The 26229-nt window shown below is 37.4% G+C and overlaps 1 protein-coding gene across 6 annotated transcripts in view; it reads left to right on the top strand.

Annotated features, from left to right (window-relative positions):
* The window catches only part of PALS2 (protein associated with LIN7 2, MAGUK p55 family member), a 62232-nt gene that overhangs the window by 14789 nt on the left and 21214 nt on the right, over nucleotides 1-26229 (top strand). For 2 of the 6 annotated variants that reach the window (XM_064444418.1, XM_064444422.1), the window contains 2 exons: nucleotides 16899-17017; nucleotides 21455-21607. In XM_064444418.1, coding sequence (XP_064300488.1) covers nucleotides 16901-17017; nucleotides 21455-21607 — 270 coding nt within the window. In that variant the 5' untranslated portion in view covers nucleotides 16899-16900. Of the gene's footprint in view, nucleotides 1-2797; nucleotides 2889-16895; nucleotides 17018-21454; nucleotides 21608-26229 lie in introns of all 6 variants that reach the window. The other 4 variants (XM_064444419.1, XM_064444421.1, XM_064444417.1 and 1 more) reach the window with 3 other exon arrangements.

Raw genomic sequence — 26229 nt, 5'->3', positions numbered from 1 at the left:
TATACAGGAACACTATGTGGATAATTGAATTCTGTTGTTTGTCTTGAGGCAGTCAGTAGATTTGGTAATGCTTAATTTTATTTGGACTCACTACCTGTAGGAACAGAGAAGACTGACACCTCACGAATCTGAAGAGGTGTGAAATCCATTGGTACAAAACTCAATTTATTGCTGCTAGTGAAAATCTGAATTGCTGTTTCGGAATCCTGGTTCATGCGCCCAGTCTTAAGTTTGGGTATCTACATGTCCAGTTGCTTCCTATACTTCTTTCCCATCTTGTAGTCAAGTATGTATGTGTGATATGCATCAAGGGGAGTTATATGGAGCCAGAGTATGGTTTACAGGTATTGTCAGAGCAAGGAAGGTGTAACAGGCACGCGAGACCAGGAAATTACAACACTCCTTGGTGTATTCTGCTTAAACTTGTTCAATATGCTAACAATTCATTTATTAAGCACGGGAAAATCACAGTTTCAAGCACATGTGAAATTTATGTAATTGCATTGTGAATTTCAAGTACTTTGAATTTATATTAAAAATTTGTCATTAGACTATTTAATTCTCTACCCTTTCAGCCATAATTGAATCCTATGTCAAGCCAAAGTGATGCATGCTTGATTGTATCTTTTTCCTTCATAGCCCTTGAGGTCCATTGTTCTGGACAGGGGGATGGTAATTAATTTGAGAACAGAATTTTTAAATACAGAGACTTGGCTTCTTTCTTGAACTAATGGCAGGAGCTCATTCAAACCAGTCTCTCTGGTATTAAAAAGTAAGTGTTGATTCCTTCTGTGTGAAAGTTGGCTTGTCTGGGTCTGAAGACTTATACTGAGAAGTGATGTGGTATTTAAATCCTGACACGGTGTAGAAAAACAGAAACTCTGGCAGAGTTTCTGCAATTGAGAAAGCTTCTTTCATGTTTCAACTGCTTCAGTCATTGAATACAAATTCCTTCTTATGGGATCAAGTGTCATTGCTACTTGCTATCATGGCAAGTTTTTGTAGAGGAATACTTGGTGCCACCAGTAAGCTTGATTTATGGGAAGGATGTTATATGAAGGAAAAAAAAAAACAAGAAACCTTTCCAAGCAGTGTGCTATTATTATCACTAAGGTCTCTTCCATATTGAGTATTCCAAAGGAAGTTTCAACATGAAGATCTGGTACTTCAAATTGATCTCTATGTGCAGCGTAACGCTTGTAGGTGGACCAGCAATCCAGTGAGTGCTTGCCTGGCTATGAACAGGCTGCTGGGCTTGTGCCTTTGTTAGTGTGCCATTGGATCTGTCCAGGGACAGGCGTTCTGGCAGTCGCCTTGCATATGGTTTACTTTATATCTGTTTTCACAAGCTGTTTCCCCTCCCAGCTGGACCAAAAAGCAAGCTCAGCATGCTACCTTGCAGCTTTGCACATCCATGTAGCTGACGTGGGCTGCTTGAAAATCTCAGCTGCTCTTTGAGGAGAGACAGATGACAAGATTCTGTCTTGAGTATAATACTTGTTCTTGCACCACATGGCAATGTGTGCAGGTATGCTGGGGGCCACGTTAACAGACAGGGTATTCAAAAAGTCAAAGTAGACTCAAGATTTCACTTGAGATTTGGGCATGCCTCCAGGAACATTGTGGTGGAAAATGAAAGAAATAGAGCTGATTATTAAAGACCAACTAAACAGATTAATTTCCTTTTCATCAGACTATGCTTTGTTTCAGACCTTTCAAAATTATGAGGAAGAATGTGGCCATTTAGCTTCAGTGCTGAGTTTGCATGAGTCAATGACTACTCTGTCTACTTGATTTGTACTACCTTGCGTGTGCTGTACGACCTGTCTGCTGAGATAGTACTTGTGTTCTCTGTTGCCACTATGAATGTCATGAATGTTTTTCTGACCTTGTAACACACAGAAATTGTTGGCTATCTTAGCATTGCGGAAGAAGACATCGTTGCCCTTTTAAGTTCACTTGGGAACTTGAGGGTAACTTCATGTTAAATTATTCTGCAGTCTCAAAGTTAGTTGTGTCCAAAGAACCAATTTATCTATAGGAGGGTACGTTGTTCCCTTTTGATATATCTCTCAGGCCCAATACTTCTCTGGTAAAGAGGAATTTAATGGGGAGTATAATAAGCAGAAACTACTGTGGATGGGACTGACTGCTCTCAGAACTCATTTAGTGTGATGAGACAGTCCTCTTAACTGCCATGGTGAAAACGGTTGGCAAAGCAATTACTCTTTTCCAGGTCAGGACCCAGACTTCATAAAACCTTCTTGTGGAAAAGCTGAAACATGGAATTATTTATCTATTGCAGTGGAATTCCAAGGCGGGGGATGGAGAAGAATCATGGTCCTTAACCTGCCATTTCTGATTGTACACGGGAGGACTTTAATAGGCTGTTTTGAGAGTCCTTTCCACTTCTTTTTCTGTTGACGGCTTTAAATTCTAAGTAATTCTGACTACTGATACCCAAGTAACTAGGCCTAGAAACTTGTGCAGATCTGAGACGTTCCATTGTCAAAAATCAATGAGGTTCTTGCCTTAGTCAGGTGTTGCTTGTACAAATATCTTCCTCTTCTCTTCTCCCATCCCTTTCTCTGAGATCCCCAAGCAGTGGGGGAAGGAATAGGACAAAGGACTTGGGTCAAAACCAAGAGAGTTGGTGGCTTTTATTGTTTCACCCTAAATGGGATTGCAGAGTTATCAAATGAGGATATGTATGAACTGCTTCTAAGAAACAGCAATTGCAGTTTGGAGTCTAGAAAGAAATGATCTTAAAATTTGTTTAATTTTTTCCCCTCTTTAGATTTTCTCGTGTTTCAGATGCACTCAAAAAGACAAGTTCCATCATGGCCTCATGTTTACAAGAAAACATGTTATAAAAGAGATAATGAAATGTGAGTAAAAGTTGTAGTTTTAAACATTTCTGCTTTCAGATATTACAGCAATTTACCTGTCTCAGAAAATGATAAAAAGCCTTGACAGACTGTATTATTTGGTTAAGTTTTGCAGTGGTGTGAACTGTCCAAGAAGAAAAGTTCGTCTGTCTTTGTATTTGCCAGAATTTCTTTTGAAAAAAAGAAATTAGGTGAAGATCTGCAGAACTTGGCTTGTGCAACAGTAGTTGAGGGAGTGATTTCTGCAATGTGGGTGACTAGAAGTATGTACTTGAATAGTTACTGCTATCAAAGAAGAGAAGTAAATTGAAGTGGGATGACTGCCTTCCAGTGCAGCAGTTCTTAGGCTCTGCATGCTTTCATGTCATCTGGTATGGGCTTGGTACAATAGCAGCAGATTATATCTGGGCATATAACATGTTTCTAACTTCCCACTTAATCTTTAGTTCAGGTAGTAAGCTGTACTTCATTTAAGCACATTCTTTGGACATTGGGAATGAAGCCATCAGTAGTTGTTGGAAGCAGGATTTTTGTTTATATATGGAGCTGATCATTATATTTCTGGGCATGAACTATACTCCCATCTTTTACTGCAGCCCTTCCACTACGCTGAAGTTTCAGTTAAGTCCTTGAGCTTCTGTCATCTAGTATCCCACTTTCCAAAAGAAGAGTTGAATGGAAAGATGTTTAAAACTAATTGTTTAATTAAAAAACTTGTAACTATTTGATCACAAGTTATTCACTGTAAGCCTTTACTCTAAAAGTTCTCTGGTTTTGCTTCAGTTGGGGTGACAGAGTACATGACTGAAAATTCAGTTGTTCTTAGGCAATGCTCAGTGAAACCAAACTTGGTATTCTAAGGAAATAGAGTACAAAATTTTGAACTTGCCAGTATGCATCACAGGTACAAGCAAAAAATATCATTTTGAAGGTACCCTTTGCTGTTTCTGTGTCTGAGTCCACCTCATAAAACACAACATTGTCATTCAGTGTTCACAGCAGTAAGTTCAAAACTGACTTGAAAGTGAAGGTGGTGAACATTCAAAGTGAACATTTGAAGAAGTAATTTTCTTAAAAACATGTGGTTTTTAATGCAAGCAGTCCCAAGAGCACTAGAAGTAACTTTTTCCACTGTTATTGTGCCCAGATATTCTTACATTGAAATTAATTTCCCACTTTAATTAAGCATTTGTGATCCTAAATAAATCCTGACAGCATATTGCGGGGAAGTAGTCTGGGAGATGAAACACATGATTAAATGTGGTGTTGTTTCAGGGAGTTTTTCAGTTCCCTTCAAAATCTGAGTGTCCTTTTCCAGGGTTCTTCAAGGGACTAAAGGAAGGTAACTGTTAAGGATAAAGAACAGGTGATTTTGTAAACCTTGACTGTGTTACATTAAAATAAGAGTATAGAATAGAGTCTCTTACTTGGGAAGTGACCAGGATGCATTTTGGGAACTCATGCACATCAAGTACGCATTTAACATGCTATGAAGTTTTGCCATCTCCTGTATTAAAGTACAAAGGTTTTATGTGGTATTTTTCACCATTTAAAAACATCAGCAGTGTTGTTCTGTAAACTAATTTGGAAAAGCCATTTTCTATCCACTACATCACTACTAACATTCCAACTGTGTTTTGGTAAATTATCTTTGTAGGTAAGGCTTTACCTCGTGTCCTTCAGAGTAAATAAGAACAGCATCATATGACAAGGGTAGTAAAGAAACATTTTAGGTTTTTTTTTTTCTGTTGCAAAAGTCACCCTGAACTATACCATTGTTAATTTAGCAACTTGTTTTTATAGCTTCCTAATAAGTTAGTTTGGGCAGAGATGGGGGTTGCTTCCATAAGAGGGATTATTTTAGTGGAAGTGGGAACATTAGAGTTTAGGAATGAACTTCAAATGAAACTTCTGGAAAATGTACTAGATGATCATGTAAAATTGAAAACTGAGGTCTTAGGCCAGAGATAATTTCATTTACATTTTGTAATTTTTGCATTTTCACTCCTGTCTTAAATTTTTCACTTGCAAGTTGTAATGCAGAGGAAAACTTCCAATGAAATTAAGTAGACTCTGAATTAACTGAAAACTTCCCTATGGAAGTTTTGCATGGTGGGTCTTTTTTCCTTCTAGAAAAATGGGGTAGATATAATAGTCATATAATAGTCAAATATATTTTCTATTTTAAATTAGAATCACTTTCCGTTTTATTAAATTATGTGTTGAGATAGTCTAAATCTTTTCTAAAGTGCTTCAGTTTATTTTGTACTCCTGCTATCTTGCATTTCAGCTTTCTGCATATGAATTGTCCTGGTTTCGGCTCAGAGTTAATTTTCTTCCTCGCAGCTGGTGTAGTGCTGTGTTTTGGATCTAGCATGAGAATAATGTTGATAACACAATGATGGTTTAGTTGTTGCTAAGTAGTGCTTACACTAAGGCAAGGACTTTTCAGCTTCCCATGCCCTGCCAGGTACACAGGAAGCTGGGAGGGGGCACAGCAAGGACAGCTGACCCCCAACTGTCCAAAGGGGTATTGCATACCATATGGTGTCATGCTCAGTGTATAAACTGTGGTGAGTTGGCCTGGGGGCAGTGGTTGCTGCTTGAGGCTGTGCTGGGTGTCGGTGGGTGGGTGGTGAGTGGTGACACCGCTTGTTTTTCCTGGGTTTTGGTCCTCTCCCCTCATTGTTTCCCTTTTCATTACAATTTATTATTTTATTTTATTTCAGTTATTAAACTGTCTTCCCTCAACCTATGAATTTTCTTACTTTTGCTCTTCAGATTCTCTTCCCCATCCCATAGGGGCAGGGGGTGAGCAAGCGGCTGTGTGGTGCTTGGTTGCTGACTGGCGTTAAACCACGACATCAATTTATTGAGCAATCTTCAAATGCTTGTGCAGATTCTGTAATAGAATCTCAAATAAAAATATTTTTGTCTGCATTGATGCTGATCTAATTTAAGTACTCCAATGTTTTGGGTTGGAAGTGATAATTAAATACTTCACAATAACAGAGATCTGAAACAGGGCATACATGAAATGTTAATATAAATGTGTGCATAAAAAGGACATAGGTGTAGGTTTTGGAGTGGCTGCATCATAATGGGGCAATCAGATTTCGGAAGTGGTTCTTCAGATGCATTCATTTAAAAAAGCGTTCTGCTGTTGTTATGAAATAAGGCTGAGAATATGTTAATAGAGCTTTACATCACTCAATATCAAAACCCTTCATAAAATTCGTAATAGTTAGAATTCCTCAGTGTCCACTAGGCTTAAAGCTGTAGAAGGAGGTAGTATTACAAGCAGCAGTAATATCTGGATGAAAGGTGGTTTCTGGTGAAATTCATTGTCTAAATATTTTCACTGAAGCAAAAGAGGATCAAAACCAAAGTGCCAAAAACTGATTTGAAGCCTAGAGTAATAGCAGTGGGAGCAAACAGACATGTAGTGTTTTGCACTTAAGGAAGAGGACACTTTGTTCAGCTACAAACTTAAGGTTTGGAGTAGGCAGAGGCTCAAAATTATCTATTATATTCTTTTGTGGCAGGCCAGTAGATTGAGCTGACAGTATAATATAACTGAGAAAGTCAAAATACATCTCATGATCTATCTGAATCAGTAGAAAAGGAAGTATTAATGGTGCTGTGCAAGGCACTCATGGGACTTTTGTCTGATATACTTTGCACAATTCTGACTGTCCCTATTGAGGAAAGGTGCAGGCTGGAAGAGGTGCAGAGAATTATGCCAGGCTTGCTTATTTCCCAATTAGTATAGGAGGCAAGAGAAATTTTATGCCTCTTTAGGGCAGAAAATTAACCTCTTTGAGGTGTTGTTTGCTAGCTGTAAATAATTTGGAGCAAGAACAGCGAGCAGAAAGAATTGCTCAGAATTCAAAAACAACAGAAAGAATTGTTTAAGCTAAATTTCGTATTAACCAAGATTAATAAAAAGCCCACGTATCTGAAATATGGATTTTTTTTTTTAAATGATTTCGTACTGGTGCTGTGTTGAGTCATCACGTGCTTTCAGATGGAAGGATGCAAGCACCCCTGAGATGCAAACTCCAGTGGAACCAGCAAGATCTCTAGTGATCAGATTCATCGTGGGTCTCTGGAGGTGCAGAGTGTTGTTACTTTGCTATGCAGTAGGGTATCTGATTTGTGTATTGGAAGTACCTTGTCTTGTTTGCAGACGTACCCAAGCAAGTTACAGAAAAGCTCTGTAACTGCTGACAGTAGAGTACTTCACAATCTGTGAATTTTAACTTTCTTCTTTGAAAATATGCCTGCATAGTGTGCCTAGATGGAAGTGCAAATGGTTGAAGAAACATGTTCATAACAGAACTTGAACCTCCTGTTTTGTTGCTGCTGAGTCCCTGTTCTGAGAAGTGAGGCAGCACATACAACTTGGAAGTTCCACTGCTCTTCTTTATCCACTATAACAATGTGGATTGGAGACCAGTAACAAGATGAACCCACCTAACACTTAAAGTGGAATTCCCCTTTCCCTTTGGAAGGGTGTTTACTATTTTCTCTTCAGGTGTAAATTTAGTACTTGTGTGAAGAAGGGATCTGATTTAGGATCTTCATTGATGTACAATTGGCCTTAAGATAAAGTTCTCAATGGGATAAAATTGTATAGATGGTTCTGCATGACTTCACCTCAACTTTTCCACCAAGAAATTGGTACACCAACCTGAACTATTTTTTTGTTACACATAACTTGCTCCTGGGTATATAAATGTGGTCTTTACTTACATTGTTCGTATTTTGTCAGTTATGCTGTCTTCAGGCTCTGTCACCCTGCAACAGATAAATAATTTTGAGTTCTGTGATGGAAATACAGAGATACAAAGCTTTGATTCATCTGGAAGGGTGCATATTAGACCTGAAAAATTAAGATAGAGAGAAAGGCATCCTTCAAAAGCTGAACTTACTTTGTTGCATCTGTTATGCTGGCATTTTGGACTTCATAGTTACTGGAATTAATTGCCTGTATATGTGACTGCAGAGAATACAAGTTTCTTCATCCAGCTGTTACTTGTAAAATACCAGGGAAGATGATCGATGTGATCTAGTAAGTTCAGCTTGTTGTATAAGTTGAGTGGAGTACAGAATACGTCCTGAAACTTGTTGAATTTGTACTGAAACTTTGGGTACAAAGTAGTATCTTAGACTGCATATCCACTGAATGCATGTTGCCTTCATTTAAAAATTAGTTTTAAAATATCCATTAGTACTTGAAGTACTAAAGTAGTTGAAGTACTAAGGGTATATAGGCTTTGTTCACCAAAACTGAGATTTCTCCTGGGGCATATGTTAGTAGTCATTTAAAGTACAGTAATCTTTGTGTGACATCAGAACATACGTTCCTAACATCTGTTGTTGAAAAGTATGGACACTAATAAAAAAAGGAAAGAAATAATTCGGCCTTTTTAAAAAAGCTTTTAGTTGACTTGCTTTTTCATGCTCCAGTTTGTGCTGTATGGTAGTTGAAGCTTTTGCATTAAATTCCTTCTGTATTTTATTTCAAATGCAACTGCTGCTTGTAATTTGAGGCACAATTCTGTTTTTAATTTCTCCCCTCTTGGAACACTTGAAGTTTTTCCTACAACGGAAGCTTTTATGTATACAATCCTACTTGTCTAGATTTATAGGTAGAGGCTTTCAAAAGTATAGAATATCTCCTTTTCTTTCCACTGACCTTCACTGCCTCCAATAGATTTAGATTTCTGGATTACTTAAACACTTTTTAATAATTTCTTCAGTGTCTGGACTATTTGGTCTCCAGATTTGTGCAGCTTGGCAGGTACAGAGAAATGCTTACATTTTAAAGTGTTTTCAAAGATCTCCTCAAAGGTTATTTCTTCCAAATGGCAACATATAAACGTTTGTAATAGCAAGAGGAAAAGTAGTGGTTTCCTTTAAGCTGTATGTTATCATAACTGTACAATACACAGTTTAGAGGGGAAATGGAACTGGTTTCAAAATTTGGCTCCTTAGTATGACCTTTTAGGACGACTAATGCAAATAGTCAGCTACAGCAAGAGCTTCATCTATTTACAGCAATGTGTGACGTTTTCAGAAGCCATGGAAGTAAATTTGTTTATTTGTTGGCAACTGGCAGTGGTGATGTTCAGCAGTTCAGCAAAGATTTACTGTAGTTATTAAGCTTCTGATGAGCAGTATTTAGAAGCTGTAAAGCAGCATATTAGCGATTTAGTATCAATTCATAAAGTAATTATTTGGAGGCATAGGTCTGCTCTTTTTTTTTTTCTTAAATGCTGTGAAAATTCTTAGGTTGAGCTCAAAACGACCACTCATAGCATAACTTTTTCAGTATTGCTTGAGTTGCCCTGGAGAAGCGCAGGCACCTGTAATTGAGCCAGTGGTATTTATGGGTTTAAACTGGGGCCTTCTGTGTTACAGAAAGAGTGGAGATTTCTGTCTTTTAGGATCAATATGAGTTTCCAGTATTTATTTAAAGGTAGTATTTACATGGTATGAAAGCTTATATAGCAAATTTCAAGAAGAGTAATAGTAGTGAGTGATGCTTTCTATCTGAATGAAGGATACCAGGAAATAATTACAGAATCACAGAATCATTGAGGTTAGAAGAGACTTCTTCAGATCATCTGGCTCAATCCCCCTGCTCATACAGAATCAACCCGACTGTGTCCGTTAGGTTTGGAATATCTCCAGGGATGGAGACCCCACAGCTTCTGTGGACAACCTGTTCCAGTGAGCATGAGAGACAAATGACATAAAAGGAAGCAAGAGAAATTCAGACTGTAGGTAAGGAAAACCTTTTTCATCATTAGGAAGTAGTAGAAGTGGTTGCCAAGAGAAGTTGTGTAGTCCATCCTGGGAAGTTTTCAAGACTTTAATGGGTAAAGCCCCGAGCAATGTGGTGTGCTGTCATAGCTGTCCCTTCTTAGAGCATGAGTTCGGATTAGAAACCTTGTGGGTAACCTTCCCACTTAAGTTAAGCTTTCATAACTTGATCCAGTTATTTTCCTGAATGTACCCCTGGGAGGAAAATGTTTACTTTTTCATAATCTTTTATTTTAACTGATAACTCTTAAACAGTTGTTTATGCTGTAATTCAGTAAGAAATGCTACTTTTTTAGTGGAGCATGAAAACTATTTCAGCAGAGAAATGGAAAAGTGAATTCTCTTTTCAAATAATTGCGTGCCCTGAACCTTTCAGAAGGCATCTTAAGCCCTCCTGCCTCTTCCAGTGTGCACAAATACCGTAATGAAGAAGCAGTTTCATTAGGTGGCTCAGACTACAACAGAGGAATCACCAGGCAGGTTTCTGCTGTCCTACCATTTGTTTGCTGCAGAGAACTTTCAACTGTGGGCTTAGACCTGTACGATTTAAACCATTATCTGACAAAGAGAAGCTTCTCATAAAAGACACATTCAGCATATTTGTGCGTGTGCATGTGTATGCTTCCTCAGTTAATCATCATCTGTGCCTGAAGCTTGCATCAGTCTTTCTCTAATTAAGAGAAGTCTGGAAACTTGGTAATATTTAACACCTGTATAGGCTTATCTTCAAAACCTCAAGCTTAGTTAGTGAGCATCAAGTTAATTGCCTTTGTACTTTACAATTGGGATCTTTTTCTTCACAGTCCTTTAAGAAAGAAAAGCCTAACAGAATTTCCTCAGTACGGGATTTTAGTGTATCTCTTATCAATATCTTATCGTTGGTCATGAGATATGTATCCAAGTAAGATTTAACCTTTTAATTCAGCTGGTTTTGGAGATGTAATGATTTGCTCCCTTTTTATCTTTGCTGAAATAATTTTAAAATAGTGCTTTTCTTTCCAAAAGATGCAGCTGTGAGGTCCATCTGTTCATCAGAAAATATGTGCTTCATCTTTTTTTAGACAAACTTCACAGCCTGAAAGAAGCGTGGCTACAGTGTTCAGGACAGGGAAGGGTTGTTTGCTCTTCCCCATAGCTTTTGTGACCTTAAGAGTCATGAAGAAAAATGGGCATGTAAGATTTAGTTGAGCTAGGCTAGATAAGGTTAGGGACTGCTAGAGCTTCTAATTATAGTTATGCTAAATTAGCTCAATCTTCGCTTGCCAGGAGGCTTGGAGAAAATGAAGTAAAGAATTAGTAAACACTTCTTAGCATTTATGTTATTTCTTTTCGACATGCAAAAATTCAGTGGATAGAATTTGAATATTCAGGAGAGCATTCATTCTTATAAATTAAACTTTTCCTCCTTCCATTACTAATTTGCTGTCATATATGCTATTCATTTCTGCAGTCAGTAAAGTATGCATGCCACAGACAGCAGCTTTCTTCATTAAGCAGTTGTACTGTCTTTCTAGAGGAAGTCCACTGTATTCACTGAATGAGGAAGGAGTCCTGTTTAGAAAATGTGCCTACATGATGTTACAGTGGACTGCTGCCCAGAAATACTTGAGTTAAGGCAGCAATCAATAGGGTTATGGCTGCATTGGCCCAACACTCTCTGCTTGGCAGTTATTTTTGAATAGCCTGGATAAAACCTCACATTGATGTAGATGCAAAGCCTTTAGATGCTGGAGAGCCGAAGTATCGTTCCCTACTACAGTGAGCAACGTAGGCACAGCTTGTATGGGATTGTGTAACTGATTTGTAGCGTATCGTAGAGGAGCAGAGGGGCTAAACTGCAGTTGTGCATTGCGTTTATAGCACTTCTCTGAAGGTATTTCTAAATGCAGTCTCTGCTCAATGAATACAGTTGCTGACTGTGAAAACGCAAACATAATGTTGTATGTGCTCACTGCATAATGCTTTCCCAGAGACTTCTATCTTAAAACCTGGTTTCTGAAACTTTAACAGTAACAGAGGGCTTTGTCAGTGTTTCACATATTCTTGGTCAATAGTCTGTTAGTAAATGAACTTATCTGTACTAGCTCAGAATCTTAATTTGTTCATAGGTGCTCCTTTTCTCAGACCTAATTGTTACATGCTGCCAAAAATGTTACAGTTTATAACTGGGGAAAGAAGTGGCCAATACAAAATAACTTTTTGCCTTATGTTAAAGCATAAACAAATTTTTTTAAAACATGAATACAAATGAAAAAAATTTATGCAGCTGTCATTGGTTAAGGGCTGTATGAGTTACAAATGAATCTTCTTTTGTCTATGCATATCGGGTGTCTTGTGAAACTTTCCTTTTGGATGTATCCCTCTTGAAAAGGTTTTAAATCACATGAGAAATTGTTTCCAAAGTTTGTGTGTGTGACAAGATTTTAATCTAACTTTCTAGACTTTGTGTGAAGCACCAGCCTCACCAACAGTCCTTGAGGTATTTGTTATACCTTCCTATCCAGATGAGTATGTCATGTGGAAATAAATATACATATGTTTGTTTAAATATCTTATGTATAATTTTCTTTTCATTCCTGTTAATTTGTAACCTTGAAGACTAATAAAATGAAATTGAGCTAAAAATAAAATTGTGCAAAGTATTCACTTTGGAAAGCTTTAATTTTCCCCAGTGAGTGACACATTTGTCTTCTGTCTGCAAATCTGGAAAATTTATTTAAATGTATGCTTCCTCTTTCCTTTACATAGAATTAATGTAGACAAGAATTAGGCACTGAAAGAAAGAATAAAATCAGATTTAATAGAAGAGTCACAGTTGAGAGCATGGTGAAAACCTGTCTTTTTGTTACAAATACAAGAGAAGAGTTATCATAGTATCTTTAACTTCTGTTTGATCTGAATTTATTGTTGTAAGGTACAGTATGTAGATTAAACCTTTGGAGCATCCTTTGGTTGTTTGAAGAGCTATATGTGAACTAGGAGGAGTCAATTCTATTTAAAAAATTTTGCATTAGTAAGTAGGATTTCTGTATTGTTATGCATCAGGATGCACGCTGCTCAGTTCCTCCTGTTCTGTCTGGAAGCCGTTGTCAATGTGTATTTCCTGTGATGTGTGTGTTCCTAGATGGTTTTGTTAACCATTGTGGTCACCCATGCCTAGGTCAAGCTGCCCTCACAAAAGCAAATCCTTTCTTGTTGCGATGAGAATTTAAAATTTTACCCAGATGGGTCTTTGAATATAGAAAAAGGCTTGTCTTCAGAGAGAGGAGGTGGTGCATGGTAGAGCTCTCAAAGCTAGTATGTTCTTGCCAGTTTCCTCTAAAAGATGGGGCAAGAGAGACCCAATTAATTATCCACTGAAGGAAAAGCACACATTTTCTTTCTATTGGGCACCAAAGTATTCAACAATAAGGAGCACTCCTGACAATCGGGTTTATGCGGTTTGTTCACTGTAGTCCTTAGTTCTTGTATGCTGGACTTACATATAAGTTCTACAGGTCTTCCCCCTGTCCCCCCTACCCACAGTGAGTAACTTCTGTCAACGTTTAAAGGGCAGATTTGCCAGAGAAGAGATTGGAGGCTCAAAAGGCAATTTTCTGATAGGGTATATAGATCTGGTAGTCCCTGAACTCCTTAGCTCTATCTGTTTCTTGCTTGATAGGACCTGATCTTTTAAGTAAAACTTTCCTACGTGAGGACTTACATCTTCAGCTTTCATTCCTGCTGCTCAAAGATACTTTTCTAGAAGAGCTAAGGTGGCTTTGCCCCAGGAAAGAAAGAAGTGAAATTGTTTTAAAGACTACTACTTGAAATTCCATGTGTATCTACATTATTCTGAAAGGTCATTATAATTAAGCCTGGAAACAACATATCTCCTGCTGTTTGTATTTTAATAAGTTTTTCTCCCCTAGAAATGAACAAACAAAAGCCTGTTGAATAGTTACATTAAAAAAAAATAAAAAATAAAAAATACATTTACCAAAGTGTCTTCCCTGCCCCCTTAAATTGTCTTTGGATAAATCAAGTTGTTTGAAAGTACACATATGGATTCCTAAGGCATACGTAGGTCAATATGTTGCTTAGACTTTCAAAGCTGTTTTCGCATGTGAGCAAATATTAGCATTTCATATTAAACGGGAACTACGTTTGAAGCTGGCCTGTGACTTGCATAATAAATGTAAAATGCTGAAACTAAAGTGCTTAGTCTAGTGTGCTACAAAAAGTACCCCTGTATTGTTGTATATTCTTTTTAAGTAAACCAGCTGAAATAATTCCTGTTGGAAGATGCTCCTGATAACTTTTTGAAAACTAACATTTGGTCATGTTCTGAATTTTTTTTTGCCAGGTGAATGTAAAACAGTGAAACACTGTGAAGCATGTAAACACAGTGAAGCACATAAATGTTGCTCTAGTTTTCGGTTACCATGTATTAGGTAACAGGTACAAAGACTTTGTTGAAGCTTCTTAAAGCTTTCTCCTGTGCTAAAAGTTTTTTACTTAACCTTCTAGCTTGTTAAAATAAGGGGGTACTTAGCAGTATTATTTTTTTTTTTCAACTACTTAGAAAGGTCTTTCCTTTAAGAAGGGGAACTAGCTACACTGAGGCAGTAGAGACCCACATTGTGTTTAAATGTAGACAATCCAAGGTGAGTAAAGGTGCCTGATCCCAACTTACATATGCCTGCCTTTTTGTCCTTTTTGATTTTCTTTCTAATGTTGAGGCAATGCTATTTATCGCTAAGATGACACTTGCCGTGGTGGTTGTGCCATGAAGGAAAGCAGCCATCAGGTGCACAGCAAGAAGTTATTTCTGAAAACAGCTGGTTTTGGTTTTGATCACCTGGGGTGCAAGTCTGCCTTTGTGAGTTTTTTGAACTCTGCATGTTGATAAAGGTGATTGCTGCTTTCCAAGAATGCTAAAATATACTGAAGCAGTTTTGATGCTAGAATTTGTGGAACCTTTATTAAATAAAATATTCAGATGAAAATATCCTGTCTAGCTTCACAAAGCTTGAAAGTCATTCTTGTGAAGCTTAATGTGTATTAATCTGAACATTTGATCATTCTAAGATAAGCAGAATTCTGAAAGGGTTATGCAAGAAACAGCTTATTAACATGGAGATATATAAGGAATGTCTTTTATTATGCACGCCTCTGTCAGCATCAAGTGCTGGGATTGCAACTGGTAGTTGAGATGTATGCTTTGACCTGAAGGAAGCTTTACATTTTTACTCAGATTATTTATAAGAACAAAAGTGCTAACCTGAAGTCCCTTAAAAACAATTTACATAACTGGTAAAAATGTAAAGAAAGCTTATTATTATAACACTTGCAGTATTTATGCAGCACCTAGTACACTACGTAAGTTGGCTAGAAACATGTCTACTTCTGCACATACTAAAGCTTGCATAACTGCATTAAGAGTCATCAATCTATAACTAGGAGTTGAGAAAATGTGAAACAAGGCAGTTGCATCTGCAGGTGAGCTAGTCAAGATATAGGACATACCTAGCCTGACGAAGATGTGAACTATTTACAGCTTGATTTGGTGACTTTACGTAATGTGTGATTGCTAGCGGCACTTAGTCTATTAAAAAAAGTAGAAATAGTATTGCTTCAAAATCTGAAAGCATAAAGTGTCATTTTCCCTCCTACTCATGGTTTCACAGAAGATTCACTTTTTGGAAAGCGAGAAGTATGGTTAAAACATATTTTTTTAAAAAATGCAGTCTTTTGACACACACTACTGTAGTTAAAATGTGGCACACAAGACGATCTGATTGTTGAAAAGTCAGTTCCACTTGACAGAAAGAATGGCCAGGAAATTTTTTCTTGGGTGGAATTTTCTGGAAAGAATTGAAATTGGAAAGTAGGTGTTGAGAAATGCTGTTTGTTCTGTTACTGTGCAGTGTTTCATAATAGCTTTCATTATAAAGCAGTGAGGAAAGTTAAGGGTAAATTCCTGTGTGGGAGAAGGGGCATATAGGCTTTCTAATTTTCTTCATATATGCTGCTATGCAACATGCGGAGCTTTGCAGTACGCAGTGGTTTTTTGAGTGCTTTTCAGCTTGTTGGGGATCTCAACAGAAGATTTTTTAAAGTATACCTGTCCTTGTGTCTATTTGACCATACACATATAACTTGGCAGGAGTTTAAAACAATACAGTTAGAAACAAGACCAGTATAGGTTATTCATTTCTAAGATAATACTGTGGGATAAGAATATTTAGTTGCATGTTGGAAAACAGGAAAAGAAGGACCATCTACTTTGCAAAGAACATCATAACTATCTCCAAGGGTGCCCCTGTTCCTGCTTAGCCTAAGCTGGCACATGTTCATCTCTGCAAAGCTCAGGGCTAGCTGATATAATCCCTGCTAAGGGCTGCTGCACACGTCCCCAGATGCGCAAGAACTCTCTAATGTGTGAACATACTGAACCTGTTGTCTAACAAGAAAGATCTGTTTTGCTCAGCTTTATCTGAAATGGGAGGATTGAAGCACACAGTTATAAAATAAATTCTCATCACTCACCTCAGTGACTTCACGGGACAGGACAGCTGTGATGGTGGGATATTCTGACTTTTTCTTGGGCACTGTTGTTCCCTCTCACCCAAGTTGCTGCAGTTCTCCCTGTGAGTCAGTAGATAACCAGGAAAATGTCCACTGAGGGTACTGGGCAGGCACAATATGTTTCGCATTCTAGGATATACTTCCATTGCAGTGTGTTGTGGTGCCAGGTTGGTGTTAGCATCTGCACCATCTACGCTTAGTGCTGAGTGCAATATGTCAGAACTGTCACTGGAAGATTATGCATACCTTATACATAGCTTATGCTTGTTTGTTTTCTTCAGTCTTGAAGTAGTAGTGAATCCTGAAAGGAATGTGCTGGGCGTGGATTTAAGTTGATCGTGATGATAAGGATTTGGATAGATCCTTTATTTCCACCTTTCATACAACTAAAAACCCCTTCTTTTTCCATTCTGTCCACTTGGTCTCAGTAGATGTAGTTGGCTGCTTAATATTAATAAATATTAATAAATAAATATTAATAAATATTAATAAAATAATATAATAAGATAAATAATAAAAAGATAATATTGTGGTGTTTCCCAGAGCTTTTGCTATTTATGCAAGCCTATTTTGGGCAGTACTTACTTTTTGTTTTTGTTTTGTCAGCAGCCATGCAGCAGGTCCTGGATAACCTGACTGATCTGCCGACATCAACGGGCGCTGAAGAAATAGACCTGATTTTTCTTAAAGGAATTATGGAAAACCCTATTGTAAGATCACTTGCTAAGGTATTTAAACTTGCTGCTCTGAGTAGAATCTGGGAATATTTTGATCCTTAAATTGTTGTGTGAACTTTGAGTATGGATCGAGGTATTAACAATGACTTTTATGTACAGTATGTCTTATTAAAAGACTTGAAGGAGTTCTCGAAGATTTGGTATAATGTAATTTCTGTGCATGCTGATTTAATGTTACATAGAAGAGTCTAGAGGAAGAAGAAAAATTCAGAAACTCCAGAAATAATGTGGTAAAATTGTTTATTAAGACAATGTGAAAATATGTGAAATTAGAAGCAGTTGGTTTTAATGTAGTCTCATGACCACTGTTGTGTGCAAAACCCATATGCCTTCTGACTTTTAGCATTTTTGCCAAAGGTGAAAAGTGAGAGCAATATCCTCTTTCCGCCATGGCGTGAACAAGTTTTCTTTTTGTCTTTGGTTGAGTAGGTCTTTCTGAACAGCCCAGTGAAATATTCTCTCCATGCCCATTCCTGGGTCTCAGAGTAATACTGGGACCTTTGATTGTCAGCTCTTTGAGACATGTGCTATCCTTAGTTTTGGTCTCACATTATGCAAGTCTTTTTTTTATAGATGGTACATATTTATAAATATGTACGGTGATATTTACAAAAAATCTTTGGACTCTGTAATTAAAATGTAGGAGATGCACTCTATATTTCACAACATATACTCTTTCTTAATCTTACTTCATAAAAATAACCTCCTTTCATGAGGAAGAACCAGTTAACTTAAATGTAGCTGTCTCTTTAATATGAGTAGACATCTAAAGCAATGCCCTCTGGGCAGGCATGCAGTAGTCTGTAAAGCTAAAGGATTGTTGTGCAGGGATTTTGCTGGGTATACAGATCTGGAAAAGAAAACTTCTCATAAGAATTCATATAAAAATTTACTTCTGTTTAGCCATTCAAAAAAACTGGTTTTAAGTGGAAGACATTGCATAGTAATAAACTTTGAAATAATGATTGTGTCTCATCTGCTAGTGAGATGACTAGCAGAGGGAAAGATTTGTGTATTAAATTTATTAGAGTAAGTAAAAGCATTTTCTTACTTAGAGTTGTTTCCAACTTCAGTATGTGCTGCATACGTCATATTTAGTATTTATCATGAAGAAAATGTCCATTGCAAAGCATTTTTCTTCTTATCAAGAATTTGTGTTTTAATGGCCAATTACAATTATATAGAATTTAATGACTAGCAGATGTAAAAAAGTGCTTGTAATGGAAACAGACTCTTAACTATAAAATTGCTTTATTTAGAATGCTGAAAGGTTTTAATTGTGTTCATATGGCATGACTTCACTCATATTTTCATTTGTAATTATTTTGGAATTAAACCCAAAAACTCAGTCCTAACCAGCAGAACTAAATAAGGACAAGATCAAAACGACAACACATTTAACGAAGTATATGTAGTTCATATATATCCATTTGTCTCTAAAAATATATAAAACTTGTTTTTCTGTTAGAAGAGCTAGTTTTAACAGAATAGGCAATTCTCAGGACCCTGAGATGATCAGATTATTTAAGCAGATTCATTTCAGACCAGGGCAGAAACGTAAATGCTTTTTCATTTTCCTTTATTAGTCAGTTATTAAGAGTAAACATTATGTAGAGTATTCCAAAAAGGAAAAAAAGAAACTTAGGGAAATGTGCCACGAGCCATACAAGCTTATTTTTTTTCTTTTCCATCCTTAAAAAAATAAAAGCAAGCAACAAGCAAAGAAGTAAGCTTATAATATTTTACAATGCAAAGTTTAGCTAATCTTTTCAAATTGCATTAAGTTAATTTCACACTTTTTCTGTCCAGAATAAAGGCATCATGGTAGTGATTACAGATCTTTTTCAGATAGGGTTTTTTACTGTACCCTTCCATTCTTCGGTGGGTGGTAGGGGAAAGGGGAAGTAACTCTAATCACTGTAAAATGCATTTTCTTGTCATTTACTGAGGTTTATGCTCAATCCTAACTAGCCTTTAGAGTTGTTATGCTTTTTTGAAAACAATTGTTGAATTTGGAACATGCAGGAATTTTACTCAGTTTTGCTACTGAACTGTGTTATCAAAATTCTCTTCTGGATAGTTAACTATTCTTTCAGACCTCAAAACTTTTCTGTAGTCACACTATTGCTTTTAGTATTGTAGCATAGCCTACAGCATACCAGATAAATGCCTACCCCAGGCCAAGGAAGCATCTTAGGTGTAATGTATAAACGCTGAGTCCAGTATTTAGGATATCAGATTGGAGGCAAAAGCCTTACTATTTCAGCATTTGGCAAGTATAATAAATATTGAATGAATCAAAACACTCACTTCACTGTCACTGTTTCTGAAATGATGAACTGAAAGAAAAATAATCGCAATATCTAAGTTGGCTCTTCCTTTTTTTTTTTTTTTTTTTAAACATACCATTCCATATCTTGCTACTCCCCAACATATTACAGGATCAGAGGTTGTTGACTGATAAACATTCTGTTTCCCGGTATGTACGTGGCCTTGATTTTGGATCAAAGGGTGAGGATATTTGCATTTAGATTGTACTCTCTGTTAGTGGTAGTATTTTAAAGAAAATGTGTGAGAAAGAAGGTAACCCATATTCTCTAATCTGATAAAGGTTTGCAGTTGGAGTATGTTTAAAAGTCAATAGATTTATGTTTGTATTTGCTGTAAAAGAAGTAAACTTTAAAAGAAGGATATTATTTACTGAACATGTTATATACAAAGTAGCATTCCCTTATCAGGGAGAATGCATGTAGGTGCTGAGCTTCCTATGACTTTGTAATCATGGTCATTCAGTTTGTGTGTGTTGGTGTTGGGGAATGTTTGAAATGTCTTTCTCTATGTTAAGTTAGCCTTTCCAGTGGTAGATCATCAGTCCTGCAGAAGTACCATTTTATAGATATGAAGTAGAATTTAATACTCAGATGATTTCAAGAGGCAAAGTTTTCTGGTTTTAGCAATTTTTTATTTTAACTTCTGTTTTAAAGCACTAATAAGACAGTAGATGTGTTGTGACTACCTTCAGATTATATATATGGGAAGTATATATGGATGACTCCCAAGTATATCTGTTGTTATTTCTTGTGTTTTTACATGCCAAAGCGATTGTTCTTTTTTTGAAATTCTTTTTGCTACGGTGTTATAAGTAACTCTGAATTGAATGCATTGAGAATCTTAGTTATTTTTGGCCTCCTCTTATTTCCTAATTTTATGATACAGCACTGCCTGTAATAAATAAGTAAGTATTTGGATTTTCAAGATATTTCTCTTGCAGCTCAAAACAACTTCCTTTCCATGAGTTTAAGTATCTGCAGTGTTTAGGAAAGGGTTCCGTTTGCAGGAACAGCTCTAGAAAGAGATGAAAAGTTATCACAGTATCACAGAATGGTTGAAGTTGGAAGGTACCTCTGAAAGGCATCTGGTCCAACTACCCTCTCAAGCAGGGTCACCTGGAGATGGTTGCCCAGGATGATGTCCAGATGGCTTCTGAAGATCTCCAAGAAGAGAGACTCCACAACCCCTCTGGGCAAACTGCGCCAGTGCTTGGTCAGCCTTGCAACAAAAAAGTGTTGCCTTATGTTCAGACAGAGCCTCCTGTGTCTCAGTTGGTGCCCATTGCCTCTGGTCCTATCACTGGCCACCTCTGAAAAGAGCATGTCTCTGTCCTCTTTGCAGCCTCCCTTCAGTTATTTATACACGTTGATGAGATCCCCGCCCAAGCCCTCTCTTCTCCAGGCTCAACAGTCCCATCTCCCTCAGTCTTTTCTCAAAGGTGACATGCTCCAGTCCCTTCATCATCTTTGTGGCCCTTTGCTGGCCTCTCGCCAGTATGTCCAGAATGGTACACCGTACACCAGGTGTGGCCTCACCAGTGCTGAATAGAGCTTGACCTTCTGGCAACACTCTTCCTAATGCAGCCCAGGATACTGCTAGCCGCCTTTGCCGCAGACTTTTCTTTAGAATTTCTTTTAGTTATGCAGACTTTCCTTTAGAATTTACTGCTTTGAAGGTGTTTGAATGAGAGGAGTCTGAGTAAATGCTTCTCTTGCAGACTATTTTTTTTTCTAAGCAGATTCCATAGTTCCTTTTTTCTCCTCCTTCTAGAAGGCGTACTTGTACCGAGTTCTGAAGCAGAAAAGATCTGAGGCCTTATACTGTTCGGAGAGAACTCTTTGGTGTATATAGCATAGAGTTTATAGGAAATAAGGACATAAGCAGCATCTCTGACAGGTGCTGCTCATAAAGTCTGTTGGGTCACATAATTAAGCATGCAAAATCAGCAGTTTTAAAGATAAAATATACAGGTTATTCTATATGTAATTCTTCTGGCTTTCCTGCTAAAGGTTGCACCAAGAAATGAATTAAAAGGTTTATAAATTGGAACTACTTGAAATTTATTTATAGTATAGTCTCATTTATTTATTCTTACAGGCTCATGAGCGACTGGAAGATTCTAAACTTGAGGCTGTCAGTGACAACAACCTGGAGCTGGTGAATGAAATTCTTGAAGACATCAGTCCCTTAATAAATAAAGATGAAAATATTGCAGAATTGGTTGGAATACTCAAGGAGCCTCATTTTCAGGTGCCACCTTTTAACAGTATATTACCAATTTGCTGTATCAGTGTCCACATACAGATCTAGGAATAATAATGAAACAAAACCTCAACTGTAGCAAACTAGTATTTCGTGTTATACTATTGAAATCCACTTGAGTTTCTGTTATAAGTCTTGGACAAATATTTACTTCCTATAGACTAGAGTTGCCATAATAATTCCCTGAAGGCTTCATCCTTAGCACTTCCAAGTGGTCTCAGTTCCTGATACTGACTGTTCTCCACCTCAGTTCAGCTGTTGGCATTCATACTCATGTGTAAGATGTACAGTTTGCAGAGTGAAGGAACGTGTTTCTTCTGTGATGTGGTTTGCACTGCAGTGTAAGCTGAGGCTCTGCATCCCTCTCACTGTTGCTCTAATCAACATAAATGAAGTTTTGACATACGGTTGTTAAAAGAAGTTGTTTTTCTATAGCTGCCTTTCTCTTACCAGCTTCCATTCTGACCCTTGAAAATTAGGGTTTGTAAATCCTTGGTAGATTATGGACTCTTTTGGCAGGTTTCAGCTGACTTTAGTACTTAGCTACAGGTATCCTGTAGAATAACATAAGCAAACCTTTTGCCACAGTATAAATGTGCTTCTTTTGGCAGATAGGTATAAAGTCATAGACATTATTGGGGTATATGAGTTTAAACACACACTTTTTTCTAATTTTTCAGTTATATGTTATACAAACATAGCGGTGAGGTGCATTACTGCTTAATGTAGGTTACATACAGGTAACATAAACACTGGAAATGCTGTCAAGCTGTGGGCTGCTGGAAGAAGGAATACGTTAGGAGCTCAGCTTTTGAGGTAGTAGCTATTTTAAGTGCTGACAGTTCCTCTGCCTCTTCTGAGAGGAGTATGTTGGCCTCCCTTGTGCTTTTATTTGTCCAGGAAGGCATCATAGCTAAGCGATCAAAGACTACCATTTGGAGACTTACTGGTGAATAAACCTTCAAATCAGTGTTCGATCCCTTAGCAGAAATTGGTACTGGAGAGGATGAGTTTGGAAAAATTGGTAGTTAAGATGCAAAAATAATGGAACTGGGGACCAGCTGGTGCAGTGACGTACCTGACAAAGATCCATTGTGTAAGATAGAGAAACTAAAGCTGACAAGTTCAAGAGGATGAATCAAGAGATGAAAAGGACTTAATAAGTGAAGAACTTGCTGGAGTAGACTGACTCAGAAAGGCACTGTAGCAATGATCTCTGAAGAGAGATGGCAAGGACCAAAGACAAACTGAGCAAAGAATCTTTGTGGTAGAGACTGAAAATGGCCTGTAGGAGACTGAGGTAAGAATAATAAGAAATAAGACTGAAATAAGAATTTTAATTGGGACGATTAGCCGATACTAAGGCAAACCCAGCATTCGTTCCTGTTCAGCGTTTATATTTACAGAGAGGCACAACATGATCCTGGTTACTCCATTAGTTCAGGCTTAAGCAGCTTACATATTTAATTTAAAAGTTCCAAAGTAGCTGGTGAACAAAAATGCCAATATTTACACTATTGTACCTTTTTTGTTTTTTTATTTGTAAACAAAAGACTTTAAAATGCGTATATGCTGTTAACTTCATAGTTTTGCTCTGATTCTGCTAGTGCTTCCTAACTGTGCATTACATGTCCATTTAACAGATGTCTCTTCTGTTTTCCTTCCCTGTCCCCAGCAGTAGGCATCTAGTGAAGACTGTAAGGCTAGAACAAGCCAACAGTGATACTTTTCCAAATGTTTTGTGAGGACTTAGTGACTTGTTGCTCAGACTTCTGAGTGAGAAGTAGTGTCATCCACCTGTGGTGGCGTTCTCTTCCATCAACTTGTTCAGTTGTTTTTTTGAACCCATGTTAAAATCTGGCATTCACAATATCCCGCAGCAGAGTGGAGACTATGCTGTTTTGGTTTTGAGACTACCTCCTGTCAATATCACTTGATATCCCCTTGCTCTTGTGTAAGAAGAGGTTGAACAGTTTTTCTTAATTAGCTTTTCCATTATTACTTGTGTTTTGAGAGACCTCATTGTATATGTATGTCTGTCTCTCTCAAATAAATAAAAAGAAGGGAAGCGAAGCTATGTAGAGCTTCCCAGAATCATTCACAGCGGGATGGATTTATGAAGTGGTATAATTATTTCCACTGAATCTCCTACTCATCACTTAGATATTCCTAGTATTTGGTTTGTCTTTTTAACAGCTGGTGAGTAGAGTAGAGTAGAGTAGAGTAGAGTAGAGTAGAGTAGAGTAGAGTAGAGTAGAGTAGAGTAGAGTAGAGTAGAGTAGAGTAGAGTAGAGTAGAGTAGAGTAGAATAGTTGGAAGGGACTTACAATGATCATCTAGTCCAACTGCCTGACCACTTCAGGGCTGACCAAAAGTTAAAGCACTGACAGGCTTGGGGCATCGACCATCTCTGTAGGAAGCCCGTTCCAGTAGTTGACCATGCTCTCAGTAAAGAAGAGATACCTCTAGGCTTGGTGAACATGGTTGGTTTTGTAGTTTGGTTTGGTTTGGTGCTGTGTACACCTCTGAGAGACCAATTCTGAGTCTGTCAGTTAGTATGTTAAATTAGGATTGTATTTTCCTTTGCAGTCTGTGTTGAATTTCATTTGCCTTGTTGCTCATGAGGTGCTCCTGCAGGTTACAGTCAGTTGTTTTATTCCTTGGATAGTTTAGCAGCATCAGCAAACCCTGCCATTTCACTTTGCACCTCCATTTCCTAGGATCACTTATCTGACATGTCAGTGTATTGGCAGGTATATAACTGAGCCCAGATGCCTGTGGGAAATCCCTTGGTGACGTGAATTGTGAGAACTAATATTTTATTCCTGGCCCCAGTTTTCTGTCTTTTAACCAATATTTTTATCCACTTGAGAGCTTTACATCTTATCCCATAGTAGCTTTGTTTCTTTGAAAGACTTTGATAAAGGAGTCTGTCAAAAGCCTTTCGGAAATCGATTTATATTATCAACTGTAGCTACCTTGCTGCCATGCCTGGTAACTCTTTCAAGGAACTTAACTAGATTTGAGAACCATGACTTCCCTTTATTAAAGCATGTTTTATTTTTAAAATTTATTTGCATTTATTACATTTATTAATTTATTAAGTTATGCATTTATTAAAGCTTTCCCATTATCTGTTTTGTCCAGTCATTCAGTTTTTAATGGAAACTTCTTCTAATTTGTTTCGTATCAACCTCACACATACTGGTTGGCAGTTTGTTGATTCTTCCTTGGAACCAGTTCAAAAATTCGTGTCATGATTATTGCATGGTATGAACCTGTTATGAATGCTGCTTCTTTCACTATACTGTTGAGTGAGTCATGGATATGTAAGAGAAATAGGTTATCTCTAGAGCTTCCTACTGCATTTGCTGCAAAACCTGGGTGGTACAGAAAGAGTTAGGTACAAACGGAAGAGAAAAGACTTGTTGGTCTTACCTTGATGGTTAAGATACTTAAATGCTGCCCTGGAGAACTAACCTTTCCTTCACTCTGTCAGAATTAGAGTTCATTGAAAAAAAAAAAAGAAGTCTGAAGCAGCTTTTACTTGTATTTTATTTGCTAAGAGCCTGTTGTGAGGCCTTCAGTCTCATTTGCAGAACCAATGAAAAGTTATGACTGCTGCGTACAGGCAAAAAGCAGCTAGCTACTTACTTTTTACAAGTAGATCTGATGTGGTTCAGTTTGGAAGGCTACAATTAGGGTGTACTTTTTGGTCCTGAATTTTGTGCTTCTGTTCCCCATCTGGAGGCAGGCAACAAAGACAATGGAGGCCAAAATAGTATTATTTTGATTATGTGTTTTTATTTAGCTGATATTGTAGTTATGACTACTAGAAGAGTTTCTAGGAAAATTTGCAGACCAAAATATGGATACAGTAATCTTTCTAAGGCTTGGGGAAGCTAGGTATCTGTCTCTGAAAAGGAAAGAGAAAATTAACTAAATACTCAGGAAGTAAGTGCTATCCTTTATAACTCATTTGGTGCAAGGAGGCATATTCCAAATTCTTCAAGAAGGGACCTGTAAGGAGGAAAAGAAAGAGTGGCATTTGTAATTACAGAAAATGTATTTGCATCCTTTCTTCAGTTCAGTAAATGTGTAGATGGGCCACCTTGACTTGACTCATGGGCACTATTGTGTAACTGTTTTAGAGGCTGATTCTGTATTTTGCAAATGAATGGTGCCACTTTATCACAGTGTCCTCTTACAGTTGTAACCTACCTGGCATACAAGTATCAAATGTGGTATACAAGTCCTTGATACAATAGCTTATTTGAATGTGTCATTTAGCACTGAAAATACCAAATTACAGAACTTCATTTCTTTTACACATTTTTACAGAAGATACATTGGGGAGAGACAGGTCTATGGAGTACAGGTGCCCATGTGGTTATACTATTATGTTTGACTGTTCTCTCTTCTCCTTTCATTCCTTTCCTATTCTTCCCTTCTACTTTTTACCCCTTTTAGTTTTAACTAAACTTTTCAGGGTTCAAAGTGTGGAAGATACTAAGTTTCACAGTATTGGTGGCTTGCCATCAGGCCAGTATGTATTGAAGAGCCAGCTGGCACATGCAGTGCATAGAAAAGACTATAACAAGTCTTGCCAG

The sequence above is a fragment of the Phalacrocorax carbo genome, chromosome 2 (genome assembly GCF_963921805.1).
Source record: "Phalacrocorax carbo chromosome 2, bPhaCar2.1, whole genome shotgun sequence".
Lineage (NCBI taxonomy): Eukaryota > Metazoa > Chordata > Aves > Suliformes > Phalacrocoracidae > Phalacrocorax > Phalacrocorax carbo.
This window is presented reverse-complemented; position numbering and strand designations above follow the sequence as displayed.